Here is a 13297-nt window from a genome sequence, read left to right on the forward strand (position 1 = left end):
TATATATATATATATATATATATATATATATATATATATATATATATCAATTAATTTTTTTTAAAAAATCATTTTCCCTTTCTCGAGACTATATGAAGGCCAATTGATGCAAACTTGGTAGCCAAAATTCAAGCAAAAGCTAATTAACAAATGGTTTCTTCCTATTAAAGAGAATAGGAAAAATGAAAGAAAAAATAAAGTTCACAAATAATAATTGATTTGACCGATTTATAAATAAAATAAAAATTTTAATTTATGTTTAAAACAATTTTTAAGAATAGTTTGATGTAAAACAATTTTTAAAAATATAAATTAAAGTTAAAAATTAATTAAAAGAAAAATGATTATCAAATCCTAACAAAAAAATATGTAATGTTTCAAAATAAAATAAAATAAAATATTTTTGAAATATCTATTTTTAAAATTATTTTATTTTATTTATTATGTTAGTATTTTATTTTAGCTATATTTTTTATATTAAAAGAGGGTTAATGCTTCTATATTTAATATATACTATTATCGTATATGAATAAAATACTAATAACATAATTATTATAAAATATAAAAAAATAATAAAGTCATTTTAAAGATGATGCATCATATCTTAAATATTCTATTTTATATTTTTGTAGATTTTTTTTATAGATATTTTGATAAATAGATAAGCAGTCATAAAAAATTTGAAGAGGTAAAATAATAGATAATAAAAGATTATATATATAGTTAACGATTAAGAAATGGATAATTATTTTTTCGTTTATTTTCTTTGAAATGGAATGCTCAAATCCAAATTTACATGATATAATATAACCATAAAATATAAAGAAGTTAATAAGTAGATAAAGAAAACACAATAAATAAAGATAAAGATGTATAAAATAATCGAAAACTTAATTAAACTTATATAAATGAATCAAAAGTGAATAAATTTCTTAATTAGTATTTTTAGTTATTTTTTCTTTATTTTTAACATACATATTCTTGTATTATGATTTTTATTCTAGGGTTGGTAGTGTCTCGTTTGTTGACATCATTCATGTCTTGCTATGCTTTAGTCTCCATGTTATGTGATGTACTGTATCTCGAACACAGGTGTTGAGTTGCATAGTAGGATTTCTTATCTCGTATTATATATTGTTATCGTTCTTTTGTCATTAAGAGAAATGTTTATATTAGATGTTGATGATGATGAAGAAATTAGAGACATTGAGACTCCTGAAATAAGAATGAAGTTTTCGGAAATCAAAGTTTGTATTACTAAGAAAGTCATGATAACCTTGCCTCTTGGTAGCTTTCGTGAGGATCAAAGGAAGAAACCTCAGTCTTATTGTTGTATTTGCTTAGAAGAGTTTATGAATGGAGACTTCATTCAACCATTTGGAGTGTGTGTTCATGAATTTTTCTGTATACATTAACTCTTGGATGGATAATGAAAACATTTCATGTCCACTTTGTGTCAGAAGTTATCAATTCTTAATTAGTAAGATCGTCATAGTCTCATATTTTTGTTGTTTTTAGAATTCTTAATAACGTGAAATCATACAAAGACTTCTAATGTATACATAGAATAAGACTTGTTTGTTTACAATAAAAACTAAGAAGGTTGATGTAGAATCTAATAATATGGATTTTTTTTTTCATATAATGGAATAAATTTTTAAAGATTAAAATAAAAAATATCATGTATATAATATTTATGCAAAACAAGAGAAGTCCGTGTAAGAAAGAACAATTATTTTTGAAAAAAGTAATTCGTTGTCTCTATTTTATATCGTTTTAAAAAAATTATATATATGTTAATTACACAACTCAGATATTACACAGGATAGACCTGGAAACCACCAAAACTATTTTTAATTAAAATCCAATAAACAATCAAATCTAGTGTGGATCTAAGTAATAAATATTAATTACACACTGTAACATGAAATGCACACAAAAATAATACAAGAAAATATATATTTTTTCCATTAACCTTTTATATGAAGCAATTTGATTCTTGAACTATTTTTTAAGCCTTCCAAGATTTGTTTGTTTGTTTATTTTACTTTAAATACAACACTTTTGGTATCTTCAGTCTCGAATCTAACTAACCAATTTAAAACTTCAAAATCTTAAAGTCTACGGAGGCTTCGCTAATTAAAATATTCGTGCCCTGGGAAATTGGGGAAAATAAATCAACAATTTATAGAAAAATAAAATAATATATATATATATATATATATATATATATATATATATATATATATATATTAATTGTTGAGTTTGATGGGAGCATGTAACTTTCCAACTGCTAAACAAAATAAATATTTGGAAACACAACCTAGGAGACATACAATCACTGTCCCATGACAGAAACACAACATTTATAGAAGTTAAAGCATTTGCAGAGCTAAAAGAGAAACGCAGAGAAACGAAGAAAAACTTCTTTTAACAACAATTTTTTTTATAATTTTTTTGACAATACATTATATATAGTTTGTGATTAATCTGTTTTAAATATTTTTTAAACATAAATTCTAATAGACCATCGTTCTCAAAAAATTCTCAAAAATGTTCTCAAACTATCATTATCCAGAAACGAAATAGTACTGAATGTGAAAAGTTAAAGCATTTGCAGAAGTAAAAAGAGAAAAGCAGAGTAGAGATGGTGACTAAGTGTTGGAAGGAGCTTTGTAGTTCTGAAGTGCAAGAATGCAATCGTCGATGTACTGATTGTGAATATATGTTGAACTGAAAAGCTTTCCCATCTGTTTGGCGTTATTTCTGTAACTGCTCCCTTCTTCATCCACCATTGCAAACCTCAATGCCTTAGCCACAGACTCCCTCGTAAAGGACCCATCTTCCTTGCTCCTCGCTACCTCAATTCCCACTTTCTTTTCTTCCACCGCCCTTGAAAACAGCGCTTGGTCTAGCAAATACGGAAGAGTCACAAGAACATGCCCAAAATTAAGCATTTCAACGATAGAGTTGATGCCGCAGTGAGCAATGCACCCCCCAATAGCTGCATGGCCTAAGATCTTAGTCTGGGGTGCCCAAGTCTTCCAAACAAACCCACGATCCTTTGTTCTCTCCTCAAACCCCTCTGGCAACTCAACTGAATCCCCTTTCGCCTTCCTCAAAGCCCAAAAGAAAGGCAACTTTGAAAACTCAATGCCACGAGCCAACTCAGTCAGGTCTTCCTGACTCAGGTCCAACTCGCTCCCGAAAGCTATATACACCACGGATGAGGACTCTTTCGAGTCCAACCACTCCTTTATTTTGACCCAGTCGGGGTTTCTGTCTTCCTCTTCAACATCCTTTATCTGTATGGATGGTGGAACCAAACCCAACGGAATCACGGGCATGTTGTACCTGCCAGCGAGATAATCCAACCATTCTCCTTCCAGTTCTCTGCATGTCCTCAGAAGAAACATGTCACAGCTGGAATACGCCTTTCCGAGATCGAAAGAAGCAGTACGACCTGTGTCAACGTCTTTGCGAGAGTCCATTGCTCTTATTATTTCGTAAGGCCTGAGATGAAGGCTTGTTTGGAAAGGAAGCCAGGTAGGTTTACACATATCGTGAATAGAGAAATTACTTGAGTTGCGTACTTCCTTGGGTGGATCATAGAACACTTTGTTCCATGCCGGGGTTATGTTGCAATGTGCACAGGGAATGCTGAGGCTCTTGGCTATTGCGGGTAACCAATCAGTTGCAAAATCGTAGAAAACCCAATCGGGCCTTGAAGTTTTGAGCAACTCGAACACAGCATCTTGGAGACCATCATAAGCTAACTTGAGGTGACACCTCTTTGATTTGGGAACGTCCATGGTACTCTCTGCACCTTCTGGGAGATGCTCTGTGTGTGGTAAGGGTAACCTCACCAATTTAATGAATGATTGTAAGGATTGAGGGATTTTGGGCATGCGATCGATGTTTTTGGGAGTGCTTATGAAGGTGACGAAGTGACCCTTTTGAGCGAAAATCTTTGCGAGCTCCGTATAAGGAATTACGTGACCTGCTGCCAGCCATGGGAGCATTGCAATGTGCAGAGGCTTGTGCACTCTGTCATTAGAGGAAGAAACTAGAGGGAGAGAATTCATGAGTGTTTGTGTTTGTGGTTGTTTTGGCTTGGCTTGGAGTTTTGGTGGGTGTTAACAGTCTATAAATACACAGATGAATGTGCATGGTGATAAATATATGTGAATAAAAAAATAATTTCAAAATGAAATTTTTTCATGTTTAAGTGAAAAGATGACTTCAATTTAATATTCAACTTTATTATTTTACTTTTTTTAAATTAATTTTTAACTTTTTTTTCTTCTATAAATTTTTACAATTATATATAATATTAATGATTATTATTTTATATTACTTTTATAATTATTAACGTTTTGATAATTTTTAATTTTTATGTATTAAATAATTTTTTTATTTATTATATTATTAATTCTTACAAATTTTATTTTTAAATTTATTTAAATTTATCTCTAAATTATTTTTAATAAATAACAATTAATTTATCTTTAAATTCTATAAAATTCTTTACTCTCTTCCAAATTATTTTCTAAAACGAATACACCTTACACCTTATTAGATTGAAGTGAAATTTAACACCAAAAGACTCTTATGATGCAGATTAAGGGGTTGAATGTGACACCCGGTACTGACGAGGACGGGGATTGATCGTCGATACAAGAGGCATGGTGCAGGGACACAGACAAGGAGCGGCTCCTGGCAGGCTTCCAGTGGAAGGGACACATGGACGAATCGAACATACACTGGAATGAGAGGGATCTGGAGACTGTATAGGTATGTGACTATACAGTTGAAGGATAACTTAAAGGAATTGATTTGGCTACCTATATCACCAAAATGCATTTACTTTTCGGAAGCCTAACTCATAAGAACTTCATGGTTAAGCGTGCTCAGCCTAGAAAAATTCTGGGATGAGTGACCTTCCGAAAAGTATTCCCGGAAAGTGTGCGAGTAAGGACAAAGCACACCGGTAAGTCTCTTGGTGATGATCTTCTTATGCTTATGATGACATCTCTTAATATATAAGACAATGATATTTTGACAACACTTTTTGACAACTTCTTTTACAATAGGACACGTGTCATCATTTTATTGGTCTATTTAAATTTATGTTTAAAAAATATTTAAAACGAACCAATTACAAGCTATCACTGTAAAAAAAGTTAAAAAGCTACTGTTAAAAAAAGTTTTTCCTAATATATAAGATATAATATTTTAATAATATTTTTTACAATTTTTTATAATGAAACACATGTTATTAATTTATTAGTTTATTTAAATTTACATTTAAAAAAATATTTAAAATAATCAACTACAAATTATCACGTACCTCACGAGCAAATATTAAATTATTTTATTTCCTTTGACTAATATTTCATTAATGGCTTTCTAAACTCAAGCTTGGAAAATGTGCACCGACACATAGTGAGATTGATCTGGTAGACAGATTTTCTTTTCAAGTCATTTTTAAATATAAACTCATCCCAGTCCTTCACGGCTCCGGCAGAGTTTTAAAAATGACACATTTATACGTTTAATTCATATCCTTTCACACATCTCTAGGTCAATTTAAAGTTCGGACCATTTCATCAGTTTGAAAAGTTTAAAAAACTGGTAGTGAAAAAAAGGAATACAAAGTTTTAAACTATAATTAAAATTAAGGATAATTATATTAATTTTAAGTATAATTATTATTAGTTAGACTGTAATTATAATAAAATTAATTTAAATTTATTTTAAAATTTATAAATAAGGTATTATGATAAGTTAGTATCGTTTAATATATATTTATAGTTAAAACTTTTAAATTTTTATTTATTTTGATATTTGAGCGTCTTTTACATATAACTTTTAAATTTGACGATAATAAGAATGAAGTAAAAGAAGAACAATTTGGAATAGAACAAACAAAGTAAGAAAAATAATTGACTTCAACTTCACAAACTGAAACATATATTACTTTTTATTTTTCAATTATAAAAGATATGTCAAATGTATATTATTCTTAAAAATATTATAATTTATAAGTGATCTCTTAAGTAATTCTCATACACAAAAATTGTGTTTGGTTGTATTGAGGAAATATTGCATCATTATTTGTTGCCAAATAGGAAAAAAAAAATCTATTTTTTATATCTTTAAAATAAGTTTAAACATCTTAAAATTTACAAAAAGTAATAGTTAATATTTTCTTAAAATTTGATAAAATAAAATGACTATTTTTATCAAAATTCGTGATTGTAAAAATGAATTGAATGTATTTTGTTTTAATCAATAATCTCTTCTAATATCAAAATGATCGTATAAAAAAGTTATTTTGAAGCTTTGGCTTGAATTAATAGATTTAAGGTGAATGAACGTATGAATTGGAAAAAATAGAAAGAGAAAAATAATATTATTTTTTTTTAAAGAAATTAGAATAAAAGTGAAAAGATTTATAAGTAAAATTTGTAAATAATGTGATTATTGAATAAAAAATATTTTAATACATCAAGATGTAATTAATTTATCTGATAGTTAAAATTAATATAAAATAATATATAATTAATTAAAATTAATTTAAAATGAAATATAATTAATTAATTTTTAAAAGATAATAAATAATAATAATATTTTTTATTATTATTATGTAAACTTCCATGCATCCCTTCTCTTTCATTTCTACGCATACTTAAATACCCAAAGCAAACAAAAGTCCTTATATTTGACGGTAACTTATTTTAAGCATCTGACACACGGATTGATATACATGTAAAAATAAAGCTTAATATCGCTTTTATATCTAATTTGGATTGATATCTAATTTGGAGGGTTGTGTTTAATATGATCTTACCTTTTTTAAACAATTGATTTTACTTTTTGAAAAAACTATTCAATTGATTTTTTTTTGTTACTACGTCAATTTTCTAAGTGCTCACTGGATAAACATTAGCAACGTGGCAGTGTGAAATTTATTAACGTGTAAATTAGAAAATGGGAAAAAGTAATTTCAAATATTCAATACGTGGCAAGAGCTTTGCAACAGGTTTCCACTTCTTCTTCATCAGTCTCAATTGGTTCTTCTTCAATCTGAACTTCTTCTTCTTCATTAGTATGAGCTACTTCTTCTTCAATTTCAACTTCTTCTTCTTCACTATCAACTTCTTCTTGACTTTGAGCATCAACTCCAACATCACGGTCAATTACCACTTCTTCATTTACAACCTCAACTCGACCCTCAACACACTCATTCTCAACCTCAAAAGGAGCCTCAACAACGGCACATCTCTCTCGGGCATCTCGTCAAACTCCCTCACTGCACTCTCAACATCCCCCATCCTATCAAACCCAGAAACCATAACGGTAAAAGGCACTACATTTCTCTCAGACATTTCATCAAATACCTTCTTTGCATCCGGCAACCCACTGGAAACCTTGGAGTAAGAGTTAACTAGCGTCGTTTGCACGATAGGGTAATGGAGAAACCCATATTTAATGATCTGGGCATGCAGTGAATCAACGACGCATGAATTCAGACATGCTTTAAGCGCGTGGGAAACATATCTAATAGCATGGGCAACGTTTTTCTGAACTAAAGGCGTTGTTTTCAAGTCAATCTTCTTCCCACTATCACTATGAAAATAAGAGGAAACAAATCTAATACCATTAGCAACATTCTTCTAAACTAGTTTGTCTTCTTGGACTTAACTTTACTAGTTGTATCCTTTCCATTCTCCTACCGTTTATTGGAAATGGTTTTCTTCTTGATATTATTCATTCCATTTTTAGTTACATTTACACCCCCAGCGGCTTATGTTCAAGGAGCATACCACCAGCATAACATAATTCAACACCAACCTTTTTCACATTGTTGCTTTGAAAGAAAGGAGAAACCTTTTGAATTTGAGCATGTTCAGTTTTCTCTTCCTTTTCAAATGGGCAAATGGGTTGTTTTTGTGTTGTTGGATTTTCTCTTCATTGATTCAATTTTAAAGGTCTGAGTTTCATTTCCAATGTTTTGAGGTTCATCCTCAGATATTAATGCAATAGAATCAACATGAGTTTCAAGTACTTTTGTATAACATTCTTCCTTCCATTATTTTCCACCAGTTTATCCTCCATTAAATTTCCAAAGGTAGGCAAAACCATGCATGCAAACTTGATTTTCAGTGGCTGAACATTAAACTTCTTCCCATTGTCATTCTGATAATAAGGGGAAACATATCTAACACCAACCTGGACTACATTTTTTAGAGCCATAAATTTCATGTTCTTGGTATTAACATGAGCCTTAGTGTCATTTCCATTCACTTGCAGATTATTTTCAACGACTTTCTTCTTTTTCAGATAAATCATTCCACTTTCGATGACATCTCTATCCTCTGGAAGCTTAACTTCAAGGAAATTACCACCAGTACTAGATGAGGCGCTGAATCCAATCTCACAGTCAGAACAACATGATTCAAGATCAACCTTCTTCACACTGTTACTTTGAGAAAAAGGAGAAACCTTTTGAACTTGAGCATGCTCCACTGTCTTGTTCTTTGCAGATGTTCTCTTACCTTGGAATTCAAAATTTTCAATTGCAATTTTTTCACCCGAGTTGGTAATAGAATCAAAATCAGTTTCATGTTCAAGCACTTCAACATTCATTGTTTTCTTGTCATTCTGAAAATTAGGAGAAACCTTTGGAACCTTGTCATTCTCCTCGGCAGTTTTTTGACTACTGGATTTTCTTTTTTTCTTGGTTTCTTAGATTCAACTTTAAGAGTCTCAATTCCATTTCCAGTTTCACGCCATTCCACAAAGTCTCCAAAAGCAACTGGAAACACAAGAGGATTAATACAACTATCAATATTCTCCCTACTGTCACTCTGGGAAAATGCAAGCATTGCTGGCCTGTATTAACAAGAAAAGAATGCATAGGAGAGGTTAGAGAGAGTGAGGATGCAGAAGCGAAGAAGCTTGAAGGCGTTGAAGAGGGTATGGGTGTGGCCGAGAGTGGTGAGGTAACCCTAAAGTTGCTTTAGAGTTAAACCTGTTTGCCACGTGTTGAAATTACTTTTTCCATTTTCTAATTTACACGTAAATAAATCTCACACTGCCACGTTATTAATGTTTATCCAGGGACACCAGCATCGTTAAAAAATTGACGCTGTAACCAAAAAGGAGTTAATTGAACAATTTTTTCAAAAGGTAGAATCAATTGTTACGAAAAAAAAAGGTAGGACTATATTAAACACAACCTCCCAAACTAGGACCAAAAACGGTATTAAGCCTAAAAATAATTATATAAAAATAAATGTTTCTAAGAAAAAATAGAGTAAAAAAGTAATAATAATGTCAAATAAATTTAAAAAATGTATGTATGTGATAGTATAATTTTTTTATTAAATTGTAAAGTTCATGCACTTATATATAAAAACTAGTTTTTCAGGGCTGAGTTATTATTTAACATAAATATGATATTTTAATACATAAATTTTTTTATATTGTAACATTATTTTTTTATATTTTTTAAATATAAAAGTTTATCTTTTTATTATTATTTTGTTTTCGTAATGTGTATCAAATAAATATAAATATATACCACTTAATATCTTTATTTCTCATGTTTTATTCATTTAAATAAAAGAATTCAATAAATTAATTAAATAAAATTATACAAAACAAGCACAAAATATTTATAGAAAAAATTATTATATAATATTTCAAAGTCTATCTTTGTATCTTATCTTATAAATACATTATTATTTTTTCATGTTAAATGTATCAATTTTTTATTTTCATCTGTATAAATATTTTATTTTAATTTTAGTCTCTAATTTTTACTTTATTTTAGTCTTTGTGTATATATCATCACTTTTTTCTTATTATTGGTCTTAGGTTTAAAATGAAGAATTAAAGGTTAAAGAAGGAAGTTGGCATGTAGAGGTTTCACCATGAGTGGGATTCAAGCCATTCAACCTAACCTCTTCAATCAGAGAGATGAAACCTTCCAAATTAATCAACCTCGCAATAATTCAATACTTTATGAATTCAACAATAATTACAGCTAATTAAACTTGTTTTTCCAAAACATGCTTCTTATGCAATTGTAAACACAATTTAAAAATAATCATGATTTTATCGATTTAGTAATTTTTAATCATGTAACGCACCTAAAAGATAATATATCGTTTTGATTGTTTTTGTCACAATCTTTTTTTATTGGACTTTGTCTTTTATTTTAAAATGCTTAGCGTTTTCGATAATTAAGTCTCATTTGACTATACAAAAACATATTAATTATGCGTATAATACTAAGGTTATATATATATATATTGTTTTGCTATAGAATTAAAAAAAAAACTATATTGTATATATAATTTGGAAATGAATGGAAGGGATAAAATATTTTAGCTATCACTTGAGATGAGAAATGAATGAATGAAAGGGATTATTATGTGAATATTTTGATTTTATTAAGACTTATTAAATTTGTCATACATGATTTTATATCCTTTTTCGTCAACTTTTATTTTTCAATTTTACAAAATGTTACATATTTTAAAATTTATCAATTATACTATTATTTTCTAAATTTTATATTTGTTCATCTAATGCGGTTTCGGTAACTTGAGTTACGTCCCACACCTTAATCAGATCCAAAAATAATTAGAAATTTACTTTCATAATTTATTGAAAAACACATAGGACAGAATTGAACTACTCTAATATGAACAAAATTAAATCAAGTTATTAAAAATAAAAATGATTTATTTAATTTTAGGTATTTTTAAAACAGATAATATTAATTTGTTTTTAATTAGAAGTCTTATTTTTATTTATACTTATTTTATTATAAAAATTTATTTATTTTAATTTAATTTAGATTTTTAAAACTTTTTTTTATGTAATCTCATCTTATAAAATTAATTGCTTCTCTAAATATTAAATAACTCAAAATCACTTTTTAAGCAGTTACTCGACTTATTTTAAAGCACACGTTTCAAGTTAAAAAAAAAGTAAAATATATTTAAATATTTAATTATATTTAATTTGTAATATAAATACACTTTAGTAATTATTTAAGTTAATTAATAATCACTATTTTAATTTTATTATATAAATTAAATTACTCACAGTTTTTCTATTCACTTTTTTTGTAATCTAAATAACCTCTGTGTAAATGTTTTCAAACTTACAAACCCTTTGATTAGCTAAACTCAACGTGTCATTTGTAGAGTTATTTGGCTTTTGGCCTTGCATTCTTTAGACAAAACTATTATAAATCATTAACTCACTAGTCAAATATTCTCTCAATAATCACTTTGATTTCTAGAGAATTGATTACCTACCCTGTCAATCAAATCAATCTCTTCACTTTATTTTCTAAACTCAATTATGTACTTTTCTAATGTTTTCATGAAAATTTTCTTTTGTTGATCATACTAGCTAGCTAATCTCATTGAGATTCTGCCAATTGTCCGTTACGTCTAGATAAATCACTCTCAAATATTATCACTTCATCTTCCAATTGCCTTTTTATCATCTCTCTGTGATAATTCATAGTTCTTGATTATTCTTTAACTCTTACAATTAATTGGTTATTTCCTTAGCTTCCATTGGTCGAAGAAAAAGAAATGGATAAAGAGATCAAATCGTCAGAAAGCAAAATTTGCCTAACTTAGACCCACCACCATTCAGTTATCATAGTATCATCCTCTTACAAGATAAAAGGAGACGGCAGATTAATATATATTGGGATTATATAGATGCTTACTTCAGCATATGGTAGGTATGTGGAAACGTACCAAAACTGTACAACAAGAGTCTGAGTGAAACTTGTGAGTGCTCCAACAATGAGTGATTAAAAATAAGTCATCCCTTGTTTTTACTTGATGCACTCTTGTGTGTGCGATATTGCTGGAGGAGCATCTTAGAATTTCTCAATGAATCTAACGAGTAGCAACTAATATGTAAGGGTGGGTGTGACCAAAGTGGAACAAGCACTCACAAATCAATAAGATGGCTACCAAGGTTATATATGAGCATGAAAAAAACAACTAGCTCATAGTTTTAGGAATGTTGCTCACTGGGCCTTATGTGGATGGAAACATGTTCCTCAACTCTTGGTCCACCAGAGCCCAGAAAAGATGGAGTACGGTAGTGCTTCCACTTCCACACATGTGTAATATGTTATTCCCAACACACTAGGATCTTTTCTTCTTCTTTTTTGTGACATAAACCTTATCCAAAATTGTTACCAAAACCTTCTGATTCAGATTAATGTTATCATGTTATGGTACGAGAATATGAAGCCAGAATTTGTTTTGGTTGTTGATAACTAGTTTGGTTAAGTTCTGTTGGTACCAACCTTACATAGCCCGTATGTCTACTTCATTGCCAGTGCAATATTTTATGAAGCACAATAGAGCAGTTTATAACGACTTACAAGAAAGACACCGTCCAAAGTTGTACTGTAAATAGTAAATATCTCTAAGATTTAAGGTAATCATCATGTCTACTATAAGTTAATAAATAAATATTACTGTCGAACTTCTAAATCAGAAAAGACATCAATCAACTGCAAAATTATAATTAATTAATGTTAAGATGAGTTATAAGCAAGGTGTAGTTCACGTACTTTATTTTTCTTTCCTTAATAATTGGTTAATCATATAAATAGTGTTGAGATGTAGTTTGCTTGGCTCCACCAAGTGAGGGGAGTAAAATAGTTATATATTGATACAATCTATTGTTGTAGAAATAGAATTTGTGAGTTAGTTAAAGTCCACCTTCCAAAGAAATAATTGATTGCTTTGGTTGATGTATGTGCAGTTCCCACTGTGCGACTCCTGCTGATTCATTCATTGCATAGCTAGGCAGAAGCATATGGGTAGAGAGTGAAACAAAAAGTCCCTCCCATATTTTAATCTCAAAACATACTATAATTGCTGATAATCATGAACCATATAAAGATACACTCCAAGAGGTGGGTCATCCCAGTTCAATTGGCCTAAAACCAAACCCATCTTAATGTATGTGACACGTACTACCCAAGGTGGATGATGTCAGCATGAAGTGTGATCATCAAAATCTTTCACTTATTATCATATAAAAGATAATACTTCAACCATTAAAACAATTATATATAATAGCATAAACAAATAACCTATATAGTTAAATACAGTTCTTCGTATTACTGTATCATATATAATCTTGTGCCACGCAACGCTCTGTCCCTACGTTTGTTAAGCAAGTGTATATATATCCATGAGGTTCCCTTATCTGGCGCATTGCTTGCTTGGACTTT

At 29.4% G+C, this 13297-nt stretch overlaps 1 protein-coding gene across 1 annotated transcript; it reads right to left on the minus strand.

The window, feature by feature from the left end:
* Positions 1-2544: 2544 nt before the first annotated feature.
* LOC106775491 (soyasaponin III rhamnosyltransferase-like) lies at positions 2545-4187 on the minus strand. The gene has a single exon (XM_014662620.2). The coding sequence runs from the start codon at positions 4083-4085 to the stop codon at positions 2655-2657; it is 1431 nt and encodes a 476-aa protein (XP_014518106.1). The 5' UTR covers positions 4086-4187; the 3' UTR covers positions 2545-2654.
* Between the last annotated feature and the right edge of the window lie 9110 nt (positions 4188-13297).

This window comes from Vigna radiata, chromosome 10, assembly GCF_000741045.1.
Source record: "Vigna radiata var. radiata cultivar VC1973A chromosome 10, Vradiata_ver6, whole genome shotgun sequence".
In the NCBI taxonomy this organism is placed as follows: domain Eukaryota; kingdom Viridiplantae; phylum Streptophyta; class Magnoliopsida; order Fabales; family Fabaceae; genus Vigna; species Vigna radiata.